The following is an 18,534-nucleotide window of genomic DNA, read 5'->3' as shown; positions in this document are numbered from 1 at the left end:
TTTTTGAGTTAAACGCGATTTTGTCATCCAAGGTCCAGAAGGCACCAAATTTGAAGAATTTAAAGCCAAAGTGTAATTTTATGATTTTTATTTCTAAACGGACATTTTTGGTGATAACTTGAGAACCACTGGAAATATTTTCATAATTTTTTCACGACAAAATGGCGGGATTCCTGAGTATTCATTTAATAGTAACAGCGTCACTTTAAATTAAAAATTTGGATAGTTAAAGCATTTTTGGTAGGGTCACTTTTTTTATTCGTTTTTTTTACCAATTTCTCACTTTAATTAAAAATATTAATGTGAAATAATTTAAATAGTTTTAAAAAATTTACATACAAATAAAGGGCATTTATTTTTGAATAATTTCATATACGAACGTTTTTTGTAGGTCAAAAACTTTTTGAGTTAGAGGCGATTTTGTCATCCAAGGTCCAGAAGGCACCAAATTTGAAGAATTTAAAACCAAAGTGTAATTTTATGATTTTTATTTCTAAACGGATATTTTTGGTGGTAACTTGGGAACCACTAAAAATATTTTCAAAATTTTTTCACAACAAAATAGTGGGATTTCTGAGGATTAATTTAGTAGTAAAAACGTCACTTTAACTTAAAAATTTGGATACTTAAGGCATTTTTGGTCGAGCCACTTTTTTTATTCGTTTTTTTACCAATTTCTCACTTTAATTAAAAATATTAATGTGAAATAATTTAAATAGTTTTAAAAAATTTACATACAAATAAAGGGCATTTATTTTTGAATAATTTCATGTACGAACGTTTTTTGTAGGTCAAAAACTTTTTGAGTTAGAGGCGATTTTGTCATCCAAGGTCCAAAAGCCACCGAATTTGAAGAATTTAAAACCAAATTGTAACTTCATGATTATTATTTCTCAACGGACATTTTTGGTCATTACTTGAGAACCACTGGAAATATTTTCATAATTTTTTCACGAACAAATTTTGGGTTTCCTGAGGATTCATTTGAAGGTAGAAACGTCATTCTGAATTCAAGATTTGGATAGTTTAGTCACTGAGTCCATTTAGTATTGTTATATGTTCTGCATATCACTTGAATTACTATAAAAGTACTTCAATGAAGATACAGGAACTTTTCATTTTAGCAGAAGGGAAATATTTCGAGCCACTACATAATATGGCAACACCGCTTTTGACATTTGGACTTTATCTCTTAGGCAACCACCTTGACTGTACTTATTACTGTGGTGCTAGTTGTCTGTAAGGGAAATAATATTAGTCTAATATGACATTTTTTAAATCATACACTCCTCACATCGAAATTTATTTGAAATTGTGACTTCAGTAAAAGGATGGAGGGGTGTACCGAGACCTACGTAAAATCCAGAATGACATTTAAAATGTCACTTGTCAACAATGTGACAAATGACATTTGGAATGTTAACATTTTCTTTGCTTGCCTAAAATGTCCGGATCACGACCAACTTAATATATTCAAAGGATCTAGTTTTAGGGCAACGATAGTTTATATGTGGTGCATAAAGCGTGATAATGAATCGCTACAGGCCATAACGAAAGTTTCTTTAGGAGGGCAAATTAAGGTAGGATAGAAAACGATTTGCAAAACACTCGGGTACACAAGAGGAGCTATACCAAAAAAACACCTTCCTCTCGCCCGATCGAACCAGTATATCGTAGAGAAGTTCTGTTTCTCTGTGCCCCGGCGCACTGCCGCGTGTCGAAATAGAAAACAGACCTAGGAATCGAGAAAGTACTGCTAGAACCAGCAAGAATCTAGCCTAAAAAAAATTGACATGGCTAAAAGTAGCATGTAAACTAAACACCCAAATACGCAAGGAGACTAGAGGTACCTCCCTAATAAAACAAGTTTAATATTTCTTTGACATTTTTTAATTTAATTTATTTAATAAGTGATTTATTATTGCAACTACTGATTCCTGACCACAGCAACAATTTTTTAAACATAAAACAGTAATATACATGTATATAAATAACCCTAGACAATGAATGGCATAAATATATGACTCACATAGGAGCCAATACAACATTGAACCGTCGACTGAATGTTGCGCCCTCTGCATGTCGAGGAGTAGTACTAACCGGGAAAAAATGGCAAATATAAAACATGATTGAAACTATAGTATGAAAATGATGAGTACTGTCCACAAGGGTCTAACATAACCTAACCCTAATGTCGAAGTGTGAATTTTTCGCTATATAGCGACGTCCTCTAAACGTAAAACGTCGCCGGCACGTGCAACAATAACACAACGTTCAGTGAACCCTCGGGAAGAAAATCTGTTCATTGCGTGCATTTTCTCGTTGTTGCCAAGTTTGTCCGGGAATAGCGTGTGTGACCTCTTCACTCTTCGCATTGCACGCTATTTACAATATGCCATTATTAATATTAGTAACCGATGGGTGGATCACCACATATTCGACTGGAAAAATTCACACGTATGCGCATGCCGCAATTAAGCATTTTCTTTCTTAAACAATGTTGCGTAGGCAACGTCACGTCTCGTGAATTATTTTCGTAAATCGTATTTTCGTCTAGGCCTAAACTGCATCATGTTTGACCCATATTACGCCTCTAGCGGGACCTAACGGATCGAAAATAGAAAACAATAACTTTTAAATAACATCCTTTATTACTGTGGTTTATGTACGGTGGCTCGGAAAAGTTAGACTCTGGAATTTACCGGATGGTCCAGGTCATTTCGATTTTGACATTTTAGTATCGGTTTAACTGGAACACTCCTCGCTGTCATAATAGGTGCATGTTCTAATAAATGGCCATGGAATGAGTGTCATTTTTTTTATGCACTTTGGCGAGAAATTTCAATTATTTTATATCCAGATTTGGGGGAAAATTTGAATTTTTGTCCAGGAAATTGTGTTTGTTCTACAAGACGTGACGATAAATTATAAGTTCTTAATCGGAACACAGCGGTGATGTTTTAATTTTTGACGTGCAATGAAATTTGAATTTTTTCGCTGTGTTCAATCAGAAGAAATTAAAATTAATCTCCAAGCCTCCTAATTCTATTTCTACGAGACTTGACCTGCACAAAAATAGAATCAAATTTCCCTTCAAGTCATGAAAAAAAATTCAAACTTCCCGCCGTGTTCTTTCGAAATCTCTTTTTAAAATTTCCGTTTTATTTTTCGAAATTTCCCTCAAAAAATCGCGTCAGGTCAAAAAAATCAAATTTCCTTTCAAATCACTTCGACTTACTGGACGAAAATTTAAATTTCCCCTTTTTAATTTGAAAAATATTGAAATTTATCAATTATCAGCGGGAAAAATTTGAATTCCAATAAGGCGCGTCTTAGTTGTTGAGACGTCAACTGTCAAATCGCAGTTGATAGAGTGATCATTGGTAGGTAAATTGATAATTGACTACACTAAACAGTTTTCAAAACCATTAAAAAGTATCACCGGTAACCACTAATTGACATGTATGACATTTGAAGTGTCATTTATCGTACATCCTTACCGGCACCCTCCGCTATCTTATGGACGAAAGACAACCATAAACGTAGCGAAACGCATGCGCATTAATATTGTTTACATTATTGTCAAATAATAATAATTAATAATTTTGTCTGAAACAGTAAAAAGAAATTTATTTTCTTTTATTTTGCATAATAATGACCACGACCAACCCAAATCTAAATTTCAGGGTCTTGACAAAGTGCAAGAGAAGTATGGTCAGATTTAATGATAGAGATGTTGATCCAGCAAAATAGAACATCATACACAATAATTTTTGTCTGATTCTAGAGCTGCAAAATCCCCAGTCATATTGTAACCTTGCTATCTATAGGTACTTGCTATCGTTAGGTTAGCGGTAAACGTGTCAACTATTTCGAAAACACTTTTTAGGGAGCTGTCAAACAGCGGCTAAGATAACGTTTATGTCTATGTTAAGCGTCAAAACATATGCTTCGAAAACTGTCTATTGTGTAATATATTACCTGTAAACGGTCCTTTATTTAGAGATTAATGCATACGTAGCTTAAGCTGAAGCAAATGACGTCTGCCATGTCAATGTTTCAAACGATGCGTATCTCACTGAATCTTATAGTGCTATCACATGTGCTAGAATTTTAAAATTTTACGTTGTTTGTAGTCCACAAGAATTTAAATAAAATAAATTTGTTTTATGTATGACATATCTTTTAATCAAAAAATAGAACAGACATGGAACGTTGTTCATTTGACAGATGTCAGTTTAAAAATGTCGCCATATTGGAAAGCGCAATGTAAGAGGTGGTAATTCGAGTACTTTTATCGGAATAAAAAACAAAAAGCGAAATAAAAGACAACGAAATTACTTTAATAACCAACAATTAGGAATTAAATAACGACGATTCGTAGATAGCAGCAGTCGATTTTAGTAGAAAGTAAAAGTGGTCTCGTGAAATCGGCATTTTCAGGTAGGTACTTTCACTTGATAGAAGGTGAATACACTCGCGCGGGCTTTTATAATTTTTTTTTTCCTGCAGAATTTATGATTTCGGAATCCGTTTATGTGTTTAACGGATTTAATTATATATACAGACAAAATTTGGAAGTAATCACGAATCAGGAGGCTTTTTCCGATTATTTTCGTTAGCTCCAGGTCGACGAACCTCCACGAATACTTTATTACCGTGCATGGACAAAAAAATGAAGGAGAGAAGACAAATATCATATTTCCATTGAGAAAACTTACTATTACGATTCAACTCGTCCAATATGGCATTCATCGTGTAAACAAGACGTCGACAATCCGTCGTCGCGATGGTTAGAAAGTTGTATATTGTAGTTGTGGGTTACATAGTTATGGGTCAACGTTCTACCTAGCCCTAACCTCACTCCAGTCAACTAAAGTTGTGCACTCGCCGATGGTACCGGCGTACAAGCGAAGAAATACAGCCCGACAACCGTACGGATTTAGTGCTTATTGACTAATTTGCCAGAGCAGGGATTTTTCATTTTTAAAAATTAGGATGAACAAAAGTCCACTACTTAAATGCTAAAGCATATGTGTGTGAAAATATTCAAATTTACCGCCGAACCACAGGTGAAAAAGAACTAATTTTACCGTGATAGCACTCCATTTAACACTCCAAGTTAATTTTATATATGTATATTTTTCATTTCTACTTTTATCTATTTATTTCCTCTATTTTTTAATGCCTGTCTGATTAGTTAGTTTTTTTGGTTCAGGATCAATAATTAAAAGTCCAGGTATATGAAAATTGACCGACGTTTCGCTAAATATACCGGCTTCTTCAGGGCAAACCAATAAAAAATTATAAATAATTAATTAAATTGATTTCATTGCGATTCGTTATTTTGGAATTCGACCCCATTGCGATTGGAATTTTTCCTTATGTTCTCGTATTTTATATATTTTTTTCTTGATGATTTCTTATTTAGTTTATATAAATTTAATCGTGTGCGTCTTTCTTCATTTTTTGACTTAGTAAATGTTTTTAATTCTTTTAAGTTCAATCGATGATGCTTTTTTTAATTTCTTATTTTACTACTTATTTTTTTTATTGTATTAATTAAAGTACGTACTTTGAAATTGATCATTGATTAATGGATCTAATTCAGTTATAATTTTTTTATATTTCCGCATATTTTTATACAGTGTATTACAAAATTCAATACAAACGTTTGGGCAACAAATAATTAATTTAATTATGACTCCATTGCGATTAGATTTTGTTTGTTTTCCAATTATTGTTAAATTTTTTTATGTTCTTGTGTCGATAGTCCCGTTTTTCGGACATATCCATGTCTCAGTTCTTTAATACCCTTGGTATCAATTTAAAATTATGTTTTTTTTTGTAGCTTATCCAATGACGTATGAAAACTTAAGTTTTTTGTTTAACTTATATAAATTTTTTTTTTCTTCTTAATGCGTCTTTCAGTATTGATAAGATTATTTTGTTACTTAGTTTATATTAATTTTTCTTTGTGTTTTTTTCGTTTGTTTTTTTTATTTTAAGGATACGATGAATTGTTTATGGATGAACTGAATCAAATCTCACTGTCATTGAAAAATTATTTTATTTCTGTTTTTTATGCTTTTTTTCCCGGACCAATTTTTAAATTTCCCGCCAAATATCGAAGAAAAAGGTTCACAATTTAGGAAACTCTGCTTTCTACGAGCCTTGGCCATAAAACGTAATTTCTTGATCTGAAACAGCGATTTGCGGTGATATTTGCATCTTTTTACGTGCAATTTGGCGGGAATTTTGAATTTTTGTCCAAGAAATTGAGTGATTTTAACATCCATGACGAGCGATTTTAATTTCGTTCCTTGAACCCAATTATTTGGCGTTAAATTTGTATTTTAATCCATGCAATTTGGCAGGAAGTTTGAATGTTTTTCTTCGTAGTTTGGCGGGAGATTTGAATTTTTTCTTCGAGATTTGGAGAGAAATTTGAATTTTCGTCCAGGTAATTGAGCTTTTTGCGACCTGTGGCTTTAACTTCTAATTTTTTGACCTTCATACATTTTTATTTAGCCTAACTAAAAACTATTCGAAGGCCAGGGACTCATTAAGAAAAGATTAAGAACTCCACAAGATGGTTTCATATTTTTCAGCAGACTTAAACTGTCAAGTCCTAACCAGTTTAAATTCCAGGAAGAGACATTCACAGAAAATATTAATTAGTGCTCTTGAGCTGGGTATTTGGCGGGAAATTTGAATTTTTTTCTTTATAATTTGCGATAAAGTCTGCATTTTTTTTAAATGGAAATTAGGCTTCTTTCACATTTGACGAAAAACCCAAGTGAGTTGCCAAAACGTCTAATTTGACAGTTGTCGTTTGGTCAGCTAAGGACACCTTTGCATTGGTACGCTACTGTGTCTTATAAATTTTTATTTTTTAAGACATTCTGTTGTCAAAAACAAATTTTCTGGATCAATTTTCAAATTTCCCGCCAAACCTGCTTTCTACGAGCTTTGGCCATAAAAAAATGTAATTTCTCAATCTGAACACAGCGATTTGCGGTGATATTTGCATCTTTTTACGTGCAATTTGGCGGCAACTTTAAATTTTTACTTGCACATTTGGCGGGGAAAATTTGAATTTTTGTCCAGGAAATTGAGTGATTTTAACAGCCATGACGAGCAATTTTAATTTCGTTCCTTGAACCCAATTTTTTGGCATTAAATTTGTATTTTAATCCATGCAATTTGGCAGGAAGTTTCTTCTTCGAAATTTGGAGAGAAATTTGAATTTTCGTCCAGGTAATTGAGCTTTTTGCGACCTGTGGCTATAACTTCTAATTTCCTGACCTGCAAAATTTATCAACAAAATAAATATTAAAGATGCATTTTTCTTTAGCCTAACAAACTCTTCGAAGCTCAGGGACGCATTAAAATAAAATTAAACACTCCACAAAATGGTTTCATATTTTTCAGCAGACTTACACTGTTAAGTCCTAGCCAGCTTAGATTCCAGGAAGGGAAATACCCAGGAGAAAGTAGTCTTCTTGAGCTAATCTACACCAGTTTCAACAAGTGTGTGATGTGGCTGCAGTGGTGTCCTGTGATGTATCAAAAGCATTTGATTCTGTCACAACTAGAGACATGATTTTCGAGGCTCATCCTTGGAATGGTTCAAATCCTATTTGTCAAGTTTTAGAAGATCAACTTTGACAATTGTTTCTCACAGGAAATACAAGTTTCCACTACAAGGACCACAACTCTTCCTGTTATATATTAATGACTTTTGCCACTTCTACCAATAAAAGGCAAAATGACAATGTTCTCGGATGACAGCTCCATTTTATGACAGTGAATCTTGAAGCAATTAAGGAGTGGTGTGATGCAAATAATCTGCGTTTTAAGTGATTCTTAAGGGTTCTATGGATCATGTGGCGTTGAACAATGAGCCTATTGTAAAGCACCTTTCGATTTTTGAGCTGGGTATTTGGCGGTAAATTTAAATTTTTTCTTTATAATTTGCCATAAAGTTTTAATTTTTTTTTAAATACATATTAGGCTCGCTTCACATCTGACGAAAAACCCGTTAGAAACGTCTAATTTGACAGTTGTCGTTCGGTCGACTAAGGCCAGCTTCGCATTGGTACGCTACTGCGCCAAAAAATTGAAATTTCTCCTCCCAACAACGATGACAAAATATATTTTTGTTATAAATTGTTCTTGCTCCATAACAATATAATATTAATAAATATTGTGCGTAAACAAACCCGATAATATAATATGTCCGCGTTTTAATAGTTCGAGTGGTGCATCGAAGGTCGCGTGAACAATTTTAAAATTGACTTCAAGGAGCGCACTTAAAAAACTAAAAATATCGTTTTGATATTCTCGAAAACCCCGAGGTTTTGGTTGTTTTTTTATTTTTTAATAAAAAATAATAGGGGGCGCTAAAACGTTTATTTGTTCATAAATCATGTGTAACATAACCGCAAGACATGGTATATAGCGTATGTAATTGCACGACATTAGTAAATAGGAAGCGAATAAGTAAGGCCACCACTTACAAAACTTGATAACCTTACATGCTGATTGAATCATTTTACAGAATTAAAATGGTAAATAGTTGATATAGTTGTAAGAGAAAAAAAAGTACCTGACGCTTTGTTTTCGGTTATAATTCAATGATGAATCATTCATTAATTTGTACAAATTGTCGAATACTTTTTGTTTATTTTATAGGACAAATCTGCAAGGCAGGATAGATTTTATACAGTCCAATATAATGACAGGTATGATGGAAAAAGAGGAACAATGGAATTGAAAAGTTCAACATTATTTAGTTTACTCAAAAGTAAACTGTCCAGTTGTTATAAGATGCCATACTTATCATCGAATTTGATTCCGAAATATCCAATAATTAATTAATTTATTAATGACGAAATTGTTTTACAATTACAGGCAGTTGAATCATCCCAAGCAACACATCATATATTATTTTCGTTAAATATATTCAACGATTTTTTTCAGTAAATTTTTGGTTTTGGTATATTTATCAACCGTATATGGTCAAGGTATATTTATTAAACTGTAGAATATACGTATATAATATACGATTCTGTCTACAAAAGGGAGAAAATTTCGGCATTTCAAAAAAGTGACACGGGATTTGCATAGCTAGTTTTTAAACTGGATTACTACACCTCAAATATTTGATCAAAATCTTCTGATAAATTACAGTTTTTGATCCATATCATTCAATGCAAAACGCTGTCTTTATACTAAATATTTATATATAAAATTATATGAAATTTAAATAAACAGTGTTATTAAATTAAATATTGAAAATATATTTTCTGTAAAAACTTTGTTTTTCACAAACATAACCCTTACCCCCCCACCCACCCCAAACATTTGCCCAGTAAGAAATTTCTTTGAAAAATCACCATTTTTCGTCCATAATATCCAATCTAAAGACACTGTTTTTGTATTAAATATACATGTATATAATTATATCAAATTTAAATAAACAAACTGTGTTATTAGATTAGATATTAACGAAGAAACCAGCTGTTATCCATGCGTATTATTTTGGAAAACAATGATTTTTGAAAAAAATTTCTTACTGGTAAGTTGTGTGGGGTGGGTGGGGGGTCAAGGGGTAGTGTTAATGAAAAACGGTATTTTTGCAGAAAAGAATTGCTTAAAAAAATCTTCATTCCATTAAACGCATTTTATAAACGTCTTTAAATAGTATACAATATAGCATACTCAAACGTTTACCTTTTTTTTTGAAATAATAATTGTGTATTATTAACACGTAATAAACCTTCTTGTTAAACGTGTAATTAACTCAACGTATATCACGTGGACATTTCACCCGATATTTATAGTTGAAGTTCAATCAAAAGTGTATGTACTTCTGATGTAAACCAAAAATAAACGTTTATTTAACTATCGTGTGTTGCTTGTGATTTTAATTAAGGTAAAGCCTCAACTGCCTGGAATAATTAATTAATTAATTTTCAACTGTCGTTTAAGCTAAAATTTATTTTACGATTCCAGGCAGTTGAAGCGCTTTAATTAAGATAACATTAACATTTTTTAATTTTAATTAAAATCAAGTCACAACTGCCTTAAACAAATAATTAATTAATTTTTAATTGACGTACATTTTGTACTTTAGACTGTTTATTTAATATTTAGAAATAGATTAGGCATTAGTTCTACTAAGAGTAACTCTTTTAATAATTTAAACAATAAGTTAAATCGTAACTTAAGTCTGATAACTTTAGAGACTATTAAATAAAATTTGCGATAATAAAAAAATTATTTTGAAAATGTGAAAGGTACTAGATGCTTGGCTTTTAGAGTTTTGATAATTGTTACAGTTCTATAAGGTTAATTAATTAATTTAATTTTTTTTTGAATTTCCCGCGCATATAATGACACTTGAGAGCCTTTAAAATAAAACCACTAATATTTTGCCAAAAAGAGTTTTAGGTTCTTGGCTGATACCGTTCTAGAAAGTGAATTAATTTATATTTAAAATAATTACTTAATTTTTTGAATTTCCATCAAGAAAGAAATTTAATTTTCTAGGTTCAAATAATCCATTCACAAAATCAACCATATAAAGAACCTTAGGGGGATGGTTGATACAGTTCTGAAAAGCTAATTGATCAATTAACTTTTAATGCAAACAACAGGGAAATATTAAAGTAATTTTTTAGTTCAACTGCCTTAAAAAAAATGTCCTAATTTTGTTTTTTACCTCAACTAGCACTATCTCTACATCACCCGAGGACCTAAACAATTACTTTGTAAACGTGGCAAAAAATCTAATGTCATAGATCCTGTGTCATATCTCTCTAATGAAAATTTGCACAATTTCTTTTTTACGCCAGTTTTATTTACAGAACTTCAAAGTACAATTAACGAAATAAAAAACAAATCATCAGCTGGTACAGATCGGCTTACTTTTAAAATGTTTTCAAATATGCCTGATTGTACTCTAATCCATTTAGTAGACCTAATCAACATGTCATTTCAAAATGGGGTCTTTCCAAACTGCCTTAAAACTGCAATAATAATTCCATTACATAAAGGCGGAGATAAAGATCAAGCCTCAAACTATCGTCCAATTGCACTTCTTCCAACCCTCTCAAAGACCATAGAACGCCTGGCTAAAAAAAGGTTTTTGTCATTTTTGTTTAAATATAATATCTTAACCCCTTATCAGTTTGAATTTCTGAGCAAAAAATGCACCAACGATGCTATGTTCTCCCTATTTAACAGCGTTTATTCAAATATCAACAAAAATTACTTAACAGCAACAATTTTCTGTGACTTTTCAAAGGCTTTCGATTGCGTAAACCACATTATTTTAATTAACAAATTGCAGCACTATGGATTCAGAGGTATATCCCTTCAATGGTTTAAGTCATATTTGTGCAACAGAAGTCAACTTGTAAAGGTCGATACGTCAAGATCTTCTTGTAAACCAATTGAATGTGGGGTACCTCAAGGTTCCGTTTTGGGTCCTATGCTCTTTCTGCTGTTTATAAATGACCTGGCCAGCCTGAACATAAGCGGAAAAATCTGTCTTTTTGCTGACGATACTAGCTTCACTTGGAGCAATCCGAATGCAATGGCACTACATACAACAATTTCCAAGGACTTGGTCTTCATTAAATCGTGGTGCGATTCCAATCTTTTATGCCTAAATCTCTCAAAAACTAAAGTCTTATCATATAAAACGACCATTCCTCCATTTGTTCTAAATAATGCCAGTTTGGAGTCTGTCAAGTTCTTGGGTCTTGTTGTAGGCGGCTCTTTGAAATGAGATTTGCACATAGATACGTTATCTAAAAAACTAAGCTCGGCATGTTTTGCCATAAGATCAATCTCAAGAGAATTAGGCTTTTTCACGGCCAAAACAGTTTATTATGCTCTTTTTGAGTCACATCTTCGTTACGCCCTTCCATTCTGGGGTACATGCTGCAAGACCCAATTTGAGCGTATATTTAAACTTCAAAAGAGAGCGCTTCGCTACTTATTAGGACTTGATAGTAGAGCTCACTGCCAAGTAAATTTTATAAAATATAAGATCCTTACTCTTCCCTCGTTATTTATATTTGAATCTATCTGCCTTATCCGCAAGCATGTGTCGCAGATTCCAGAAAGACCATCCCACAGCTATTCACTAAGGAACGTTGATCATAATCTTCATCTGCCAATTCCACGGTCGGAATTAGTAAAGAACTCTATACTTTATGCAGCAATAAAAATGCACAACCATCTGCCTTCCGTATTAAAATCGATGACTACTTTTAGTTGTTTTCGCAATGCCCTAAAATCTTTACTACTGCAAAAAGCCCTATATACAGTAGAAGACTTTTTTAATATTTCCTTTTAAAGCACACACACTGGCGTTATTAGTTACCTATTATTTGCAAAATGTTTGCCTGCTTTTTATTGTATGTTTTATTTTATTGTATTTTTTTTTTGAGACTAAGGTTTACCTGACGCTTTGTTTTCGGTTATAATTCAATGATGAATCATTCATTAATTTGTACAAATCGTTGAATACTTTTTGTTTATTTTATAGGTCAAATCTGCAAGGCAGGATAGATTTTGTCCATATAGTCCAATATAATGACAGGTATGATGGAAAAAGAGGAACAATGGAATTGAAAAGTTCAACATTATTTAGTTTACTCAAAAGTAAACTGTCCAGTAGACATAAGATGCCATACTTATCATCGAATTTGATTCCGAAATATCCAATAATTAATTACTTTATTAATGACAAAAATTGTTTTACAATTACAAGCAGTTCAAGCATCCCAAGCAACACATCATATTATTATATTTTCGTTAAATATATATTTATTCAACGATTTTTTTCAGTAAATTTTTGGTTTTGGTATATTTATCAACCGTATATGGTCAAGGTATATTTATTAAACTGTAAAATATACGTATATAATATACGATTCTGTCTACAAAAGGGAGAAAATTTCGGCATTTCAAAAAAGTGACACGGGATTTGCATAGCTAGTTTTTAAACTGGATTACTACACCTGAAATATTTGATCAAAATCTTCTGAAAAATTACTGTTTTTGATCCATATCATTCAATGCAATAACGCTGTTTTTATACTAAATATTTATGTATAAAATTATATTAAATTTAAATAAACAGTGTTATTAAATTAAATATTGAATATATATTTTCTGCAAAAACATTGTTTTTCATCAAGACAACCCTTACCCCCCCCACCCACCCCAAACATTTGCCCAGTAAGAAATTTCTTTGAAAAATCACCATTTTTCGTTCATAATATCCAATCTAAAGACACTGTTTTTGTATTAAATATACATGTATATAATTATATCAAATTTAAATAAACAAACTGTGTTATTAGATTAGATATTAACGAAGAAACCAGCTGTTATCCATGCGTATTATTTTGGAAAACAAAGATTTTTTAAAACAATTTCTTACTGGTAAGTTGTGTGGGGTGGGTGGGGGGTCAAGGGGTAGTGTTAATGAAAAACGGTATTTTTGCAGAAAAGAATTGCTTAAAAAAATCTTCAGTCCATTAAACGCATTTTATAAACGTCTTTAAATAGTATACAATATAGCATACTTAAACGTTTACCTTTTTTTTGAAATAATAATTGTGTATTATTAACACGTAATAAACCTTCTTGTTAAACGTGTAATTAACTCAACGTATATCACGTGGACATTTTATCCGATATTTATAGTTGAAGTTCAATCAAAAATGTATGTACATCTGATGTAAACCAAAAATAAACGTTTATTTAACTATCGTGTGTTGCTTGTGATTTTAATTAAGATAAAGCCTCAACTGCCTGGAATAATTAATTAATTAATTTTCAACTGTCGCTTAAGCTAAAATTTATTTTACGATTCCAGGCAGTTGAAGCGCTTTAATTAAGATAACATTAACATTTTTTAATTTTAATTAAAATCAAGTCACAACTGCCTTAAAGAAATAATTAATTAATTTTTAATTGACGTACATTTAGTACGTTAGACTGTTTATTTAATATTTAGAAATAGATTAGGGATTAGTTCTACTAAAAGTAACTCTTTTAATAATTTAAACAATAAGTTAAATCGTAACTTAAGTCTGATAACTTTAGAGACTATTAAATAAAATTTGCGATAATAAAAAAATTATTTTGAAAATGTGAAAGGTACTAGATGCTTGGCTTTTAGAGTTTTGATAATTGTTACAGTTCTAAAAAGTTAATTAATTAATCTTACTAATTTAATTTATTTTTTTGAATTTCCCGCGCATATAATGTCACTTGAGAGTAATAAAACCACTAAAACTAGTGAACTTTCACTTTTTTTGCATGACTCAAACTATCCTAGTATATTTTTACTTACTGAGCACTGGCTTAAACCGGGTGAGCTTATTGATCTATCAAATTATGTTATTTTATCTAGTTTTTGTCGGGTTTTGTCTTCTCATGGTGGATGTATGATATTATTATGTAGAAACTTTTTAGAACACAACTCTTTTCAACAGGTAGATAAATTTAACCATCTCCTAAAGGAAATGACTTTTGAATTTACTGTAATTTACTCCAAATCCATGAACTTATATGTAATTTGTATTTATAGATCTCCTCTAGGAGACTGCAGCAAATTCTTTTTAAAATTAGAGGCACTTTTATTTAAAATTCCATCGGCGGCTTACGTAGTTCTTACAGGAGACTTTAATATCAACTTTAATGATAAAAATTCTGTCTTTACTCTGCGCCTCGATCATCTAATGGGCGCATTTAATATACATATGCATGTAAAAGATTATACTCGTATAACACAGTCAACAAGCTCCACTATTGACTATATTTGTTCTAATTTTCCATATGAGTCCGTGGAGTGTACAGTCGCAAATTCTGCTTTATCAGACCATGAGTTTATACTATGTAAAATAGCAAATATACAAAAGGAATGTAGTGTATCTGCACAGCGATATGGTCGAATTTTTGGTATTAATAACTTTAATAAGTTTCGTCAACTTTCAGCTCTTGAGTCCTGGAATTCTATTTTCGATTTATCTTCCTTTCACACAAAAATTGTTAAGCTCTTTGATGCTTCCTTCCCAATGATTAAAATCAAACCGAAATCCAAACCTATAAAATCTTGGTTCACGAGGGGTCTGAAAGTATCTTCAACAAATCTGAGATCTCTTCACACAATAAGAAAGTTCACTGACTCTCCAGTTTTTCATAACTATTTCAATTCTTACCGAGCCTTGTATCGTCGTCTGATAAGAATCTCTAAGCAAACTTACTACTCCAACCGTTTAAGTGGTTCATCTAACAAATATAAGGAGAGTTGGAAAATTATTAATTGTGGTAAGCAGTCAAGACAATGCCCTGAAGTCTCTCCCAATGATTTTAACAATTTTTTTTTCTAATATTGCTCTACAACTTCAGCAAAATTTGAACCCTTCTGTGGATCCTCTTTCCTTTATGCCAGCCAATCATGTTCCAAATTCCTTCTTCTTTATACCTACAAACCTAAACGAACTCAAAGATATTCTGTATACTGAAAAAAATAAAAATTCAACTGGAGAAGACAACCTTTCAGCTAAGATTTTTCTCAACCTTCCAGATGAGCTTCACTTCCAGATAAATGCTTGTGGATGCTTTCGGCGTTTTTTGTGATTTGTCGAAGGCTTTCGACTGTGTTTGCCACAGGATTCTGCTGCAGAAGCTTCATCATTATGGATTTCGGGGAGTTTCATCTTCTTGGTTTGCTTCCTTTTTGCAAGATCGGCAACAACGAGTGCTTGTAGAATCTAAGTACTCTGATTACCATCCTATCACCTTGGGAATTCCTCAGGGTTCAGTTTTGGGGCCTATACTTTTTCTCCTGTACATAAATGATCTTACCAATGTACGGGGGAAATTTACTCTATTTGCCGATGATACCACACTTCTTTGGCACAGCCCAGACTACATTAGCAACTGATCTTCAGGCAGTAAATCTCTGGTTTGAATCAAACTTGCTGTCACTAAATCCTCAAAAAACCAAATTATTGTGTTTTAAGTGTGCTCTAAACCAGTGCCTTTTTCTAATTCAGTAGTTCAGCAGTTTGATAATACAAAATTTTTGGGTATATTCATTGACAGAGAACTCAGATTTGAAGAGCATATCCTCGGTACTTGCTTGGTTGTTTTGCAGTCAGAGCTTGGCATGCAGTTTGGAAGATCTGTATATTTTTCATTAGTTGAATCCCACCTTAGGTATGCCATTTGCTTCTGGGGTAATGCAGCTTCTACAAATGCTGCTTGTTTTACAGAAGCGTGCTGTACGTTACATCTGTGGGGCTAAACCAAGAGATTCCTGTCGCCTATTATTTATTAGGCTGGGCATACACACTGTCTTCTCCCTCTACATTCAGGAAGTGGCCTGCTTACTTTTTGCAAGTCGCTTTAAATTTATAACCCCAAATCCAAGATACTTAACGCGTCAAGTGAACGATCTAAATCTTCCAATCCCCTCCTCCACATTAACTAAAAAATCTATTTTCTACGAGGGAATCAAAATTTTCAATCGTTTACCAGGTGAAATCAGGGAGGCAACGTGTATTGACACTTTTAAACGTAAATTGAAAATACTTTTGACCGAAAAATGTTACTATTCACTGGATGAATACTACGTCGACACATATTCCCTAAGTGTAAATTTACACTATTTGAATTTTATTTGATTTGTTTGTATGGTTTGAATTCTTTGCTGTCTTATACTTGAGGGGATAATTATGGAATTTAATTTACTTTTTATGTATTTTTTTTGAACTCGAGTGTGTATGGGGTGTAGTGGTTAAGTTTAGTGGTAGTAATTTAAGGTAGCTTTGTTTAGAACAATTTTTCTTTGTTAATAACAATAAAGCATGTTATGTTTTTTTTTTTATTTTGTCAAAAAGAGCTTTAGGTCCTTGGTTGATACCGTTCCAGAAAGTGAATTAATTTATATTTAAAATAATTACTTAATTGTTTGAATTTCCCGCTTATAAGGACGCTAGAGAGTTTTAAAAATAAGCTAAATATAATTTTCTAGGTTCAAATAATTCATTTACAAAATCAACCATATAAAAAACCTTAGGGGGATGGTTGATACAGTTCTGAAAATCTAATTGATCAATTAACTTTCAATGCAAATAACGGGGAAATATTAACGTAATTTTTTAGTTCAATTGCCTTAAAAAATGTTCCTAATTCTGTTTTACTTCCAGGGAGTTGAAGAAGTTGGAAAAAAATTCAATTGTCTATAAAAAAGGCAAAAATTAGGATTTTTCTTCCAGACAGTTGAATATAGGAAATAACAATGTAACTTTTTAGTTCACCAAATTTTGTTATTTTTTAAATTTCCCGCTCAAAAATCCGAGCAAAATTTAATTTTTAAGGGCCCAAAATCCCTTTTATAGAAACCTCTATTATTTTGCCAAAAGAAGCTTTAGATCCTTGGTGCATAGAGTTCTAGAAAGTCAATTAATTCGTATTCAAAATAATTTCGTATTATATTTCCCGTTCACAAGGACGTTAAAAAGCATTAAAGATGAGTTAAATTTAATTTTTTAGGTCCAGAAATTCCATTTACACATAATTCAACTATAAAAAGTTTTAATACTCCTCGTATTTGTTATAGTTTTGAAAAGTTAATTAATTTAATTAATTAACGGCGGTTTCTAGTGACCTATATGTGATTGCGGCTTAGAAAAAGTACTTCGTACAGGTTTTAGTACGAGGGCGGGTCAATAAGTCCGTGACTTTTTGAATTTCCCGTCCTTTAATGGAAATGGCAACTCTGCTCCTGTCAACAGAGAACTGTCACTTGACGCCTGTCAAAATTTGAACGAGCTGCGTCATTTAGTTTGTGTTTGACAGCTGTTGATAGCAGACTACCATTCGTTTTGAGAAGAAAATGGAAAAAAGTGAATTTCGTGTGAATTTTTTACGGAAAAAAACCATCACTCAAACCAAGGCTAAGCTTGATAAATATTATGGGGACTCTGCACCATCCATTTCCTTGGTAAAGAAGTGGTTTACTGAATTTCGATGTGGCCGTACAAGCACGGAAGATGCCGAACGTTCTGGATGCCCAATCGAGGTCTCTACATCCAAAACAATCGAAAAAATTCACGATATAGTTTTAGCCGATCGGAGATTGAAAGTGAGAGAGATTGTGGAAGCCATAGGCATCTCACATGGTTCAGTAGTTTCAATTTTGAATGATCATTTGGGTATGAGAAAGCTTTCCGGAAGATGGGTGCCGCGTTTGCTCACAATCGACCACAAACGCAACCGTGTGACAATTTCCCAGGAGTGTTTGGCGTTGTTCAACCGCAATATGGACGAGTTTTTGCGTCGTTTCGTCACCGTGGACGAAACCCAGAAGGCAAAGGTGGGTTTGTCGGCCAATAAAGTCATGGCGACCGTTTTTTGGGATGCACGGGGTATAATCCACATTGACTATCTTCAAAAGGGGAAAACAATCGATGGAGAATATTATACCAACTTATT

General features: G+C 32.4%; 1 protein-coding gene across 1 annotated transcript in view; it reads left to right on the top strand.

The window, feature by feature from the left end:
• LOC126741718 (U7 snRNA-associated Sm-like protein LSm11) overlaps positions 1-12,814 on the top strand; it is an 87,392-nt gene extending 74,578 nt beyond the window's left edge. The window contains exon 4 of the mRNA XM_050448263.1: positions 12,566-12,814. Coding sequence (XP_050304220.1) covers positions 12,566-12,588 — 23 coding nt within the window. The 3' untranslated portion in view covers positions 12,589-12,814. The remainder of the gene's footprint in view (positions 1-12,565) is intronic.
• Positions 12,815-18,534: the final 5,720 nt, after the last annotated feature.

Source organism: Anthonomus grandis, chromosome 10 (genome assembly GCF_022605725.1).
Source record: "Anthonomus grandis grandis chromosome 10, icAntGran1.3, whole genome shotgun sequence".
Lineage (NCBI taxonomy): Eukaryota > Metazoa > Arthropoda > Insecta > Coleoptera > Curculionidae > Anthonomus > Anthonomus grandis.
This window is presented reverse-complemented; position numbering and strand designations above follow the sequence as displayed.